The sequence below is a fragment of the Callospermophilus lateralis genome, chromosome 4 (assembly GCF_048772815.1).
Source record: "Callospermophilus lateralis isolate mCalLat2 chromosome 4, mCalLat2.hap1, whole genome shotgun sequence".
Lineage (NCBI taxonomy): Eukaryota > Metazoa > Chordata > Mammalia > Rodentia > Sciuridae > Callospermophilus > Callospermophilus lateralis.
Window position 1 is genome coordinate 97,885,606 of NC_135308.1, and position 14,709 is coordinate 97,900,314.

At 38.3% G+C, this 14,709-nt stretch overlaps 1 protein-coding gene across 8 annotated transcripts in view; it reads left to right on the forward strand.

Moving 5' to 3' along the window:
• Bicd1 (BICD cargo adaptor 1) overlaps window positions 1-14,709 on the forward strand; it is a 229,526-nt gene that overhangs the window by 180,454 nt on the left and 34,363 nt on the right. For 6 of the 8 annotated variants that reach the window (XM_076852756.1, XM_076852754.1, XM_076852758.1 and 3 more), the window contains exons 5-6: window positions 8,841-9,935; window positions 13,950-14,101. In XM_076852756.1, the coding sequence (XP_076708871.1) occupies window positions 8,841-9,935; window positions 13,950-14,101 (1,247 nt within the window). Of the gene's footprint in view, window positions 1-8,840; window positions 9,936-11,617; window positions 11,642-13,949; window positions 14,102-14,709 lie in introns of those variants that run through there. The other 2 variants (XM_076852761.1, XM_076852762.1) reach the window with 1 other exon arrangement.

The window sequence follows — 14,709 nt, forward strand, 5'->3', positions numbered from 1 at the left end:
ATATTTAAAAATTTAAATTTAGTTAATCAAACTTTCATTTCACACAGAAACATATGCACAAAAAAATATAAGAGAGGGCTGGGGATATAGCTCAGTTGATAGAGTGCTTGCCTCACATGTGCAAGACCCTGGGTTCAGTCCCCAGCACCACACACACACACACACACACACACACACACGTACTCGATGGTACAGCACTTACTTGTCTAGCATGTGTGAGGCCAAGTTCAATCCCCACCACTGCAAAAAAAAAAAAAAATGATAAGAATAACACAGTAGGGAAATATATTTTGTTCATCTAGGAGTCCCTGTAAGCTTGACAATAGGCCTCGATAGTGAACAGCTCAATTAGCATCTTCCCTTATTCACTAGAAGAAAATCTGAGGGTATTACTAGATAAATTATTTTGGCTTCTTGCTGCCCTAAGGACATTGCTCTTTCAAACAGATTATAATTGACATTTTCCAGTGACAGTCCAGGACCTTAATTAGTTTTATTAGAAACAAAATAAGTAGATCCTATCTGGAAAAACTAACTAAATTACTTCATCTATTTCAGGAGTCCTCTGTGCTTGTGCTGAAATTTATGCTTTTAATTGGGGGAAAAAAAAAAAAAAAGCCACACTGTTAACTTTACATCCACATGGAGTCTGAGCAGGAAAACAGGTTCAATTTTTTTAAATAAATTGATTTATTTCTTAGTATCATATTGGATAATTTTACATGTAGTATGAGAAAACAACAATGTTTCTATAAAACTGAAGTTAGTACATTTTGTTGAACCTCATAGATGTAGAAGAAATAGATTCATATTGTATTTGGGTCTATTCTGTTAAAGACAGTTTTAATATTTTCTATAATGATCTTAAGTTTTAATAATAACTTTCTATATGTCCACTAAAGTTCAATTTTTATTTGCTTAATTGGCTGGTGCTTATAACCACCATAGGGGGAAGATCATGTCATCCCTGTTGTACAGATAGGGATGGGACGAGAGTGCTGTAGGTTGCATCATTTGTTCAAGGTCATAAATCTAGCAAGTGGAGCTGCCCCACACAATCAGTTAAATATTATCTCTGCTTACTCCCTATATATGGGATGAAGTTAATTAGAACACGTTTGGTCAGTTCCTGGTTCTTAAAACCTAAGAGACACTTTCCTAGTACAAGTTGAGCACTTAAGTGATTAAACTACTCTAGAGTCTGTATAAACTTCGCACCACAAGCCTTACTTTTTCTATTACATATTAGTAAATATAAGACGAGCATCTAGTAATCACAACCAGGGAAAGCCTCTGAGTAGTTTTTATTGTTGCTGTTTGGTTTTGTGTTTGTTGTAGAACAGAGCTTATGGAGATACCATTCACAAAGCATAGAATCCATCTGTTTAAAGTGGTTGTTAGTATATTCACCAAGTTGAGCAACCATCAACCACAGTCAATTCTAGAACATTTTCATCATACCAAAAAGAAACCATGGGCTGAGTGTGGTGGTGCACACTTGTAATCCCCGTGACCCAGGAGGCTGAGGCAGGAGGATCACAAGTTCAAGGCCAACCTCAACAATTTAGCAAGACCTAGTCTCAAGATAAAAAATTAAAAGGGCTGGGGAGTAGCTCAATGGTAAAGTGCCCCTGGGTTTAATCCATAGTACCAAAAAGAAAAAGGAAAGAAAGAAAGCACATATTTGTTAACAGTCACTCTACATTTTCCCAGAAACCCCCAGCCCTAGGCAGCCGTGAATCTGTGAACTTCCTATCTCTATAGATTTGTCTTTTGTGAACATTTCCTATAAACGAATCATATAATATATTGTCTTTTGTAACTGCCTTCTTATATTAACATTTTTCAAGGTTCATCCATGTTGTAACCTGTAACAGAACTTTATTCTTTTTTATTGCCAAAAATATTCCATGGCGTGGGTATATCACATTTGTCATTAGTTGATGAACATTTGAGATGTTTCCAGTTTTGAGTTATTATGAATAAATTATGCTGCTGTGAACATTCACCTATAAGCTTTGAGGTGCACATATGTTCTCTATTGGATCAAGTTCTAGAAATTTCTGGGTGACATGGTAACTCTGTTCCAACTTCCAAGGAGCTGCCAGGCTGTTTTCTTAGTGGGTGCCCCATTTTATAACCCCCTGTGAGGGCTTTGATTCCTCCGCCTCCTTGCCAGCACTTGTTATACACCCTTTTAGTTGTAGCCATCCTAGCAGATGTGAAGTGCCATTTCATCAAGGTTTTAATTTGCATTTCCTTTTTTTTTTTTTTGTCCATGGACCTTTATTTTATTTATTTATATGCAGTGCTGAGAACCGAACCGGGTGCCTCTCACACATGCAAGGCAAATGCTCTACCACTGAGCTACAACCTCAGGCCCCTTAATTTGCATTTCTTTGAGGACTAATGATGTTGTGAATTTTTTCATGTGTTTCTTGGTCATATGTAAATTTTTTTTTTTTTTTGAGAGAGAGAGAGAGAGAGAATTTTTAATATTTATTTTTTAGTTATCGGCGGGACACAACATCTTTGTTTGTATGTGGTGCTGAGGATTGAACCCGGGCCGCTCGCATGCCAGGCGAGCGTGCTACCGCTTGAGCCACATTCCCAGCCCCATAAATATTTTTTATCAATTAACTTCCTTTGCCCATTTTTTGATTGAGTGATTTCTTTTTATTATTTAGTTGCAGGACTTTTTTTTTTTTAATATATCCTGGATGCAAATTTCTTATCAGATATAGGATTTTCAAATATTTTCTCCTATACTTGGATTTTCTTTTCACCTTGGTAGTGTTCTGTGATGCACAAAATTTTAAAAAATAAATATATATTTTTTATTTTATTAAAAAATATATTTTTATATATATATGTAATTTTTTAGTTGTAGATGGACACGTTTCCTTCATTTATCCAAGCAACATCTATTGAAAACTGTTCTTTTCTTTCCTTACTGAGTTGTCTTGACACCTCAGTTTATCAGATAATAAACTGATAAATCAGTTTATTACAGATATGAGTCTATTTCTTGATTGGATCTCTTGCCTTGATCTACAAATTCACTTTTATGTTAGTATCACACTACCTTATTATTGCTTTGTAGCAAGCTTTGCAATTTCTTTTTCTTCCCTTTCCTTTTTGTGGTACTAGGGAGTAAACCCAAGAACACTGCACCACTGAAGCTATATGCCCCATCCTTTTTAAATTTTGAGACAAAGTCTTGCTAAGTTGCCCAGGCTGGCCTCAGACTCTTGATCCTCCTGCCTCAGCCTCCTGAGTAGCTGGAATTACAGTTGTGCACCACCATCCCCAACCTTCTTTGTCCTTTTCTAAAAACTATTTTCAAGATCATTTTTACCTATTCAGTGGCCTTTGCATTTCCATGTGGATTTTATGATCAGCTTGTCAGTTTCTGTGAAGAATTCAGTTGAGGTTTTGATAGGTTTTGCATTGCATATGTAGTTCAATTTTGGGAATATTGTCCTCTTTTGGCCCATGAGTAGGGGATATTATTTATCATCTTGTTTGGATTTTTTTGTTTGGTTTTAGAGATTGAGCCCAGGGGTGCTTTACCACTGAGCTAAATCCACAGCCCTTTTTATTTTTCATCTTGAGACTAACTTACTTAGGGCCTCACTAAATTGCTGAGGCTGGCTTTGAACTTGCAGTCTGCCCCCCTACCCTTGTCACTGGAATTACAGACATGCATTACCATCCCTGGCTTTAGGACCTCTTTATTTTCCTTCAACAATGCTTTATGGTTTTCAGAGTATACATTTAGCATTCTTTTATTAAACTTTACCTAAATATTTTATTCTTTTTCATAGTGTTGTGAATGCAATTATTTTTTTAATTTAAAGTTTGATTTTTTTCATTGCTAGCATGTAGAAATATAATAGAGGTTTGTACACTGATCTTGTATTCTGCAAACTTATTATACTTGTTTATTTGTTCCAATAGTTTTTTAAAAAGTGGATTTCTTGAAGCTCGGGTTGTGGCTCAGAGGTAGAGTGCTCGCCTAGCATGCGTGAAGCACTGGGTTCAATCCTCAGCACCACATAAAATAAAATAAAGGCATTGTGTTCACCTATAACTAAAAAATAAATATTAAAAAGTGGATTTCTTAAGAACTTCTATATACAAGATAATATCATAACAGTGGCGATGGCCAGCGTCTCACTGTGGGCTTCCTCTTCCTTTAAGGAGGGTATAAGCCACCTGGAAACTTAAAATCTAAAATAATTAGTGAAGAACAAAACACAAATAATCAGAAATATATTTACATAAAGCAGAGCCCCTAATAGATCTAGTCCACATAGGTGTTGGAATTAGACAAAGGAAAGATGGCTCTGGTGGTTTATTTAAGGGGGTACATCAAAGGCAGGGATAAGGTTTCAAGGGCAGAGTCCTGCTTAGTGATTTCTTGTAGTCAGGTGGATTGACATCTTGGCAGGTCGCATGCAGCTCAGGTGCTGTGTGAGATCTTGGCAGAGCTTGGGTGGGAGGAGAGTTCACCTGCATCGGGCAGTCGGTCCCTGTAGGGGTGCCACGGGAAGTTCCCAATGCCAGACTTATCCTCTCACTAAGCTATGATATGCAACACAGTCAACACACAAGCCATGGACGGCTTGTGAAAATATCATCTGCAAATAAAGACAATTATGCTTTTTCCTTTCCAATCTAAATGCTTTTTTTTTAAACGCCTGGATGAGGCGAAGACTTTTTTTTTTCCAACACAAATTTTTATTTTATTTTTTTGAATTTTTAATATTTATTTTTTAGTTTTCGGCGGACACAATATCTTTGTTTGTATGTGGTGCTGAGGATCGAACCTGGGCCGCATGCATGCCAGGCGAGTGCGCTACCGCTTGAGCCACATCCCCGGCCCCTAAATGCTTTTTATTTCATTTTCTTGCCTACATTCCCTGGCAAGAACTTTCATACTATGTGGAATAAAAATCGCAGTAGCAAATCAGTCAATCAGTCATGTCTTGTTTCTGATCTTAGCAGGAAAGGGTTCAGTCTTTTTCACCATTGTTTCATTATAGTTGCATCAGGAATGTCCCCCAGCCTAGTCTTCAATACACCAATGTCCAGAGATGAGGCTTTGGGGAAGTGACTGGAATCATGAAGCCCCTGATCTCATCAGTAGAGTAGTCCAGCCAGGCACGGGGGGGCGCAAACCTGTAATCCTAGTGGCTTGGGAGGCTGAGGCAGGAGGATTGTGAGTTCAAAGCCAGCCACTGCAGCTTAGGGAGCCCTAAGCAACTTAGCAACTTTTACTAAATGTAAAAAGGACTGGGGATGTGGCTCAGTAGTTAAGTGCCCTTGGTTCAATCCCCAGTACCAAAAAATAAAAAAAGAGTAGACTATTGACTAGTTCATAATTGAATGGACTATTAGGAGATGATGGAAACTGTAGGGGGTGGGGCCTAGTTAGAGGAAGTAGGTCACTGGAGGTGTACCCTGGAAGGGTATATCTTGTGCCTTTGCTTTCTTGCTGCCATGAGGTAAGCAGCTCTGGTCCGCCACGCCCTCTCTACCATGATGTTCTGCCTTACCATGGTCCCATAACAATGGAGCCAGCCAGCTAGGGGCTGAAACCTCAGAAATCATGAGCCACAATAAATATTTCCTCCTCCAAGTTGATTTTCTCACATATTTTGTCAACAGCGATGGAAAGCTGACTTACGGAAGTGTGATCTTATCAATGGTTGTTTCATAGATGCCTTCAATCAGTGTAAGGAAATTTCCTTTATTCCTACATTGTTGACTTTCTTTTTTTTTTTTTTTTCCCCTAGAAGGCACATTGAATTTTCTCAAATGCTTTTCCTGCATGTGTTGAGGGATCATGTCATTTTACATTCTGTTAAAACAATGTATTTTTTAATATCTTTGTTTTATTTATTTATTTTTGTATGTGGTGCTAAGGATTGAACCCAGTGCCTCACGCATGCAAGGCGAGCACTCAACCACTGAGCTACAACCCCAGCCCAAAACAGCAATATTTTTCTTATTGATTCTTGGATGTTAAATCAACGTTACATCCCTAGGAAAAATCCTACTTCGTTGTGCTATCTAATCCTTTTTATGTTACTGGATTCAGTTTGCTAGAATTTTGTTCTGTATTCCTAATTGATAATCAACATGTATTTTTCAGTTCCTGTAATATATTTGTCTGGTTTGGGTATCTGAGTAATATTAGTGTCTCAGAATGAGTTGAGAAGGTTTTAAATATTTTACTACAAAGAAAGGATAACTACGTGAGATGATTTATATTTAGCATTTACATTATGCATTGGAGGATGACTTAATCATCCTCCAATGCATAAATGTATCATAGTATCACAAAGTCCCCCAAAATATATACAATTATTATTTTTAATTTTAAAAATAGAATTATGGGGCTGGGGATGTGGCTCAAACGGTAGCGCACTCGCCTGGCATGTGTGCCGCCTGGGTTTGATCCTCAGCACCACTACAAACAAAGATGCTGTGTCCGCCGAAAACTAAAAAATAAATATTGAAAAAAATAGAATTATGTATTGAGTTAAAATTCACATATAAGAAAACTCATCCTTTTAAATTGTTAAAAAATGAAATTCATGGAAGTTGATAGTTTAAGAACAGCTTTGATTTCTTTTCCTATAGAAGTCCTAATGTTAATTGTGATTATCTTTTCTTGGTCTTTCACAAAAACTCTATTGGTCCACAATACATGTAAATATGTTTATTTAAAAGGCAAGCAGAGCAATCCCAGCAACTTGGGAGCCTGAAACTGGATCCCTAAGTTTGAGGCCAGTTTCAGCAACATAGCAAGACCCTGTCTCAAAATTAAAAATAAAGAAAGAAAGAACTAGGGAAGTAATTCGGTGATAGAGCACTCCCCTGGTGTACGGCAGGGACAGGGGGGTGGGGGGGGGCAGGGGGATATAGAAGAGGAAGATGATAGGAAAAAAATAAGGTGACTCTTTTAGTGATAGACGATTACAATTAACTCAGCAAATCTCTCTTGGATAAGTTCTTCACAAATGGAGATTAAAATAATGACACCTAAAATGTAGAATCATTTTAAAGCTTTCAAGTGTTTTACATTTATTAATTCTAAGCACAGTGAATCTTAAATAGTTTAAGTGCCTGCTCTCTTTGAAATCCAAATACATTAAGGTACTACAGTTCTTAATAACTGAAGGAAAATATAATGCTAGAGTTCTATAAAAATGATCTGTCATAATTCAGTAACCATGTTTTGGTCAGACCCACCTGAATTATCTGGAGCAAAAGAGTGGAATGTGTGTGTGTGTGTGTGTGTGTATGTGTGTGTGTGTAGATATATAGGTATACAATATATATGTAGTATGTATATATGTGTGAGTGTGTATATATACATATATATATATATGCAGATATGTATGTGTACATATATACATGTATTATAAATTTTGAGTATCACTGCCTGTGAAGTTGTGTGTATGTGTATAGCACTCCCTATTCAATATACACATACACATATGTATTCATATTCATATAAAATTTATACCACAACAGGTGTGGTGGTGCATGCCTATAATCCCAGCTATTCAGGAGACTGAGGCAGAAGGATCACAAGTTTGAGGCCAGCCTGAGCTATTTAGTGAGATTCTGTCTCAAAATACAAAACGGGCTTGGGAGGCTGGTGCTATAGCTTAGTGGTAGAGTGCTTGCCTAGCATGCATGAGGCACTGGGTTTAATCCTTAACACTACATAAAAATAAATAAAATAAAGGCATTCTGTCCATCTACAACTATAAAAAAAATTTTTTTAAAGGGGGCGCTTGGGGTGTGTTTAACATACGAGACCTTGGGTTCAATCCCCTGTAGCACTAAAAAAAAAAAAAAGCTAAGGCTTCTGCTCTCTATCCAGTTGATTTCATCAGAAATAAATTGGGTGTGGAAAGCGATACTGTATATGGAACATCCCCACATGAAACTATGTTCTATGTGATGTTTTCTGAAGGTGCTATCATAAAGAGAATGGTAGACTTATCCTTTTAGACTTAGAACATATATATGTTAAATATGAACTAGCAGAGCATGGCTTGAGAACCATTTCAAACCCATTACCTCATTTATCATAATACTTTGTCTCAAAATAAATTTGAGGCACATTCAGTAATTTGGGGGGGTAGAGGGTACCAGGGATTGAATTCAGGGGCACTTGAACTACTGAACCACATCCCCAGCCCTATTTTGTATTTTATTTAGAGACAGGGTCTCACTGAGTTGCTTAGTGCCTCGCTTTTTTGTTGAGACTGGCTTTGAACTCAAAATCCTCCTGTCTTGGTCTCCTGAGCTCCTAGGATTACGGGTATGCACCATTGCACCTGGCATTCAGTACATTGTGTTTTGATAAATTTTTATTTTATAAAAGGTTTTGTTCTATTGAGAGATTTTGGGAAATGGTTTTATCTATAATCATGTACACTACTCAAATAATGTTTAGACTTTTCCAAGGAAACTTATTTGATTTTCACGGAAAAAAAGAACAAAACATTCCTGAAATCCATTTTCACTGGGATTGTACATAATGCCCATAATAGAATATTCGGAAGATTTTCTATCTCCTTTATGAAAAATTCAAATGGCTTGACTTTTATCAATACCATATTATGAATTATGTACTTTTGGGTTGACTTCCCAGAACTGCTGAATAAGAAAAGATGCTCCAAGTTAATTTGAAATAACGGGAACATTGACTGTGCTGCAGTTATTTTAAATATGCACAGGCCCCACTGTGAATGGATTAAGCTCCTCCGTGGCACTGCGTTGAAGGCACTCAGAGACTTTCTTTTTCATTGCAGGTAGAGCGTGAAAAGGCCATTCTTCTGGCCAATCTCCAGGAGTCACAGACACAGCTGGAACACACCAAGGGGGCGCTGACGGAGCAGCATGAGCGGGTGCACCGGCTCACAGAGCATGTCAACGCCATGAGGGGCTTGCAGAGCAGCAAGGAGCTCAAGTCTGAGCTGGATGGGGAGAAGGGCCGGGACTCAGGGGAGGAGGCCCATGACTATGAGGTGGACATCAATGGCTTAGAGATCCTCGAATGCAAATACAGAGTGGCAGTAACCGAGGTGATTGACTTGAAAGCAGAAATTAAGGCCTTAAAGGAGAAATATAATAAATCTGTAGAAAACTATACAGAAGAGAAGGCCAAGTATGAGAGTAAGATCCAGATGTATGATGAGCAGGTGACAAGCCTTGAGAAGAACACCAAGGAGAGTGGCGAGAAGATGGCCCACATGGAGAAGGAGTTGCAAAAGATGACCAGCATAGCCAACGAAAATCACAATACCCTTAATACAGCGCAGGATGAACTAGTGACGTTTAGTGAGGAGCTAGCCCAGCTTTACCACCATGTCTGTCTGTGTAATAATGAAACTCCCAACAGGGTCATGCTGGACTACTATAGGCAAAGCAGAGTTACCCGCAGTGGCAGCCTGAAAGGGCCTGATGATCCCAGGGGACTTTTGTCTCCACGATTGGCCAGACGGGGTGTGTCGTCCCCAGTAGAAACAAGGACCTCATCTGAACCCGTTTCAAAAGAAAACACAGAGGCCAGTAAAGAACCAAGTCCAACTAAGACCCCCACGATCTCTCCTGTTATTACTGCCCCACCATCATCTCCAGTATTGGATACAAGTGATATCCGCAAAGAGCCAATGAACATCTACAACCTTAACGCCATAATCCGGGACCAAATCAAGCATCTGCAGAAAGCAGTGGACCGGTCCTTGCAACTGTCTCGTCAGAGAGCAGCGGCTCGGGAGTTGGCCCCCATGATTGATAAGGACAAGGAAGCCTTAATGGAAGAGATCCTCAAGCTCAAGTCCCTGCTGAGCACCAAACGGGAACAGATCGCCACGCTGAGGGCAGTGTTGAAAGCCAACAAACAGGTAATCTCCTTCCACTGGTGAAAGCATGCTGGTTGAAAACCTTCTTAACCAATTTCCTCCCGAATGTTGTTGAGTTTCCAGGACCATCAAGACAAGGATTCCGATTACTGGTCAGTGGAGCAGTAAGACAAAGTGCATCCTAGTGCCAGGTCAGAGTGTGATGTTATTTTTTAAGTGAGTGAATGGATGAAATAGAGAATAGTTGTGCAGAGCTAGTGGAGAAAGAGATGAGGAAGGTAAAAGTGACAACAGAAGGGAAGACCCAGCTGCAGATACATGACAGCAGTCCTGTGAGTGTGGAAGCAGGGCATAGATAGTGGCAGAAGAGGCCGGCATGGCAATTTACGACAACCAGGGAGATACGGCAGGAGAGGCAGACACCTGGTGGGCAGCCAGGTCGTAAGGGTGTCTGGGTGCAGGCATGTATAAAGGAAGTCTGAGAGCCACCAACCTGACCTTAACGTCATAGGTTCCTCAAGGGCATGTAGCAAGGTGGAAAATGGGTGTCTTGTCTTTAATCCTAGGCTTTGAGAAACAAGAATATTAGATAAATAATCAAGTCATGGACTCAGGGATAAAGAACAAGACAGCAGCAGGCAGATTTTAGCAACAAATAGTTTGGAGCCCACATTAGCAAGCAAATGATACAGAAGGAAATGGTGGTAGCGATGGGAAAGAGGGGAGGGAGGAACTGGGAATGTAGCTCAGTGGTAGGGTGCTTGCCTACCATGCATGGGGCCCTGGGTTCAATTTCCAGCACTGCAAAAACATAAATAAAATAAAAATAAAAAAGCTATGGAGAGACAGAGAGAGAGAGAGAGAATGAACTCTAGCTCCATTAGTGACCATATATATGAAACTTAGGTTTAGATGGTAGATTAATTCATGGATCAAAATCACACTAGACAAGACTTACATAATCTACCACGAGCACAATATCCTGGGGTAATTCTTGGTTGAGTCCTTCAGATAACTTCTCTGATTTATTACATAAAGTTTGAATATTAACCAACCTAGAAAACTAGACCAATAAAAATGTCAAGAGATTTGACTGAAACAATAAGGTTGATTGATAAGCCAAGAGAGAACTAATTTTTGAGCCAGTATTCATTGACTTTGCAGATAAGGAGATAGTAAGTAGGGATGCAAAAATAAATGACTAATAATCTATTACAAATTCAACACATGCTTGTAACTACAGGCTGGAACATGTGGAACACTTTATAGTGGTATAAGCAGTGCCATAGAAATTAGAGAAGAACAAAGCATGCCTAGCTGAATTTGATTTTCACAGTGCTGTGTGGTACCATTTGCATTACATCAGAGTAACAGCCTGTGTAGGCTCAGTAAATCCAATGAAAACACATTTCTAGCCCATTAAAACAATAGTGGGCTTATCATGATGCTTATGCGCATAAATAGCTTCAAGTATCAACAGATAACATCATCATATTTAGACATTGTGAAATGTTAATTATTGAGACTAAGGTGAGAATTCCGTGATTTAGGGGAAAATGGAAATCATCTTATTTTGAGGTAGGCGTTCTGTATTCTCAGTGAAAATTTTTTTTCTTTAGAGGTGCTGGGAATCAAATCCAGGGCCTTGCACATGCTAGGCAAGCGCCCTACCACCAAGCTCATCTATGAATCTTTTATTATACTTTAAGATTTCTTTTTCAGAGGCACGGTGTCTTCTGACGGAATAATTTAGTTATGAAGCATCATTTATGTACTAGACTGTGTTAGATGTGAACATTCAAATAAGACTAATATATGGTCTCTGCTTGCCAGAAGAGGACTCACAGCCCCCGGGAATGGCAGAATACAACAGATAATTATAGTTTGATGTTATATGTGCTGTAATCCAAGTTATGGGAACATGGCAGAGGAAGTCAACAATGTTTCTTAAGAGGAGTTGGAAAGGACTTCACAGAACAATTCTTGAGGTTTTTTTTCTTTTGTTCTTAAAGGATAAGAAATTGTTTTCCCAGGGGAAGAGGAAATAATTCCAGACAAACGAACATTAGGTACAGTGTGACAAGTGACAAAACAGGATAATGTATTGAGGGAGTGTTTATGATGGTCTCTGTGAATGAGAATAAGTATTTCTTTTTTTTACAAAGTTAACTTTGAAGTATGGGAAGAAAGTGAATGTAGATATCAACAAATCTACTAATAGGGTTTTGATGGTCTAAATTAATTCTGAAAAAGTTTTGCATAGTCTGTGGGAAATAAATCTGCAAATAAAACAGCCTTTGGGGGCATTTCTTACAAATAATAAATGAGTTCTTTCTTCTATTTCAGATCCAGCGGCCGCCCGTCACCCCCCCTTGTTTCTCCCCTTAGAAACTGACCATGTGACTCTATGTGCTTACAAATTCCTTACACCTACATTCGCATGACTTAAATTTAATCACCTGTTTTAAATGAATATGTGTGTAAACTTTTTGAGAAACCAAACAATTGCTTAGAGATGTAGCTCAGTGTTAGAATACTTGCCTAGCACATGTGAGTCCTGGATTTGATCCCTAGTACCTCAAAAAGAAAGAGAGAAGAGAAAACAAACAAACAAACAAACAAAAAAAAAACCTGACATTTTCCGCAGGCCAATTTATTCTGGATAGTTTTCTGAATTAATAATATTTCTGAAAATTCCAATGAATATTAGCTTTACAGAACATGCATAATTATTATATGAGTAACTTGTCATTTTAATCTGAATTTAAATACAGAGTTAAAAAACAGTAAGAAACTAATTTGGAATCAAATACTAATGAAATACCTCATCCTGATATTAGTTTAATTAAAAATGAATTCATCCATTTCTATCAAAGTTGACACTTTGCGTAAGAAAGTTGAAGCTGTGCATTTCAAGCACAGAATATAATGGTAGTCTCCCTGGGAAATCCCATTAGTAATGGGGTTTCCAGTAGTATTGGATATTTTTTCACACTCTGAAAAGTTGTGGTTTAGAGTCTGTAAAAATAGTGTGTTTCCAGTTTGACTTCAAAATGCATGCCATGTGCCATGTGCCATGTGCCATGTGCCATGCTTCCATTTGACTTCCCAATGCCATGAGCTGTGCATGTCCCTAAATTTGCATCAATTTTATGCACTGGATTCAGTCATTGTGTTTTTACTTTCTACTGTGCCAGGCTAGCTCTTGGTTTGAAATACTACTAGTTCTAGAAACTTCAGATAATCCCAAACCCAAACAAATATTTTAACTTCTTCTACATTATGGAGTTTCTGCTTTCTTGGAGATTATGAATAATTTAACTATAACCCACTGGTTCTTCATTATTTCTTTTCCTTAAACATATAAGAACATTGGCTTATAGCTTATCATATACTCATGTTATAAATTACAATGGCCTTTTATTCTGTGTTTTAAGCCCACAGGGAACACAGAGAACACAAAAGTGAGTCCTAACGTATTTCAGTTGGAAACTGTGCTCTTTACTAACTCCTTAATAAAATCCTTCTTATGTAAGGTTTCATTTTGGCTCCCTTCATGTCTGAAATTCCTACACCTTCAACAATATACATGAAGTATTTATTGGACTACAGCCAATTTCTTAGCTCCTGATACTGACTGGCTCATGGTTGGCTTCTAAGGCAATTTAACCACATTATCAATTCACACCAGGTTTTTGGTTTTGTTTTTCTTTTTTGTTGTTGTTGTTTTGGTTTATGTGGGGTTTTGTTTATTTATTTGGGCAGTACTGGGGACTGAACCCAGAGCCTCGTGTGTGTGTGTGTGTGTGTGTGTGTGTGTGTGTGTGTGTCCCAAGCACTCTACCCCTGAGCTCCATCCCCAGCCCTCTCACAACTCATTTTGACACTAAAGAAAATCTTTCCTATGTCCAAGGTATGTACATATGCTATGTGAAATCTAACCAAGTCAATTTCACTTTCCATTTATGAGAGAATTAATAGACCCAGCATGAATAACTGTGTATGACAGATGTTCCTGGTATGAACAGGGTGAGCATTGTGATTTTTCTGCTTTAGACAGCTGAGGTGGCCCTAGCTAATCTGAAGAACAAATATGAGAATGAAAAAGCAATGGTGACAGAAACGATGACAAAACTGAGGAATGAACTGAAGGCTTTGAAAGAAGATGCAGCCACCTTCTCATCCCTGAGAGCAATGTTTGCAACAAGGTAACTGGGTTTTTTTCCCTAAAATTGTGGTCCACGCAAGAAAGACTAGAGCACTCACAAGTGAGTCTCTGTGTATCTTGAGCGTATTAGATTGTGGTCTAGGACAGAGATTCCGCTCTGACAAATATAAGGCTCACTTCCAGAGTTCTCTACTGGACACAGTGGATCAAACAATTCTAATACATAAATATTTTTTCCAGCCACTTGGGAGGCCAAGGCAGGAGGATCACTGTAGCCCAACAGCTCAAGACCAGTTTGGACAATACAGCCAGACAGTGTCTCAAAATCAAATAACCAAAAATTAATTTAATAATCTTTTTCTATACCTTATATGCTCAAAAGAATTAGATATTGGGCAGAGATGGGGAATACTGGGAAAAGAACCCAGGGCCTCACACATGCTAGGCAAAGACTCTACCATTAAGCTATAGCCCTATCCCATATATTAGATTTTTAAAAAGTTTCCCATGAGGGAAAAAATACTTCTTAAAATAGCTAAATATTATCATCACTGAAATATAGTCCTATGACTAAAGTACATTAAGGTGCTTACTGATACTGTCATCATGAAGACTAATATTCATCAAATCAGCTAATACTTACACTTT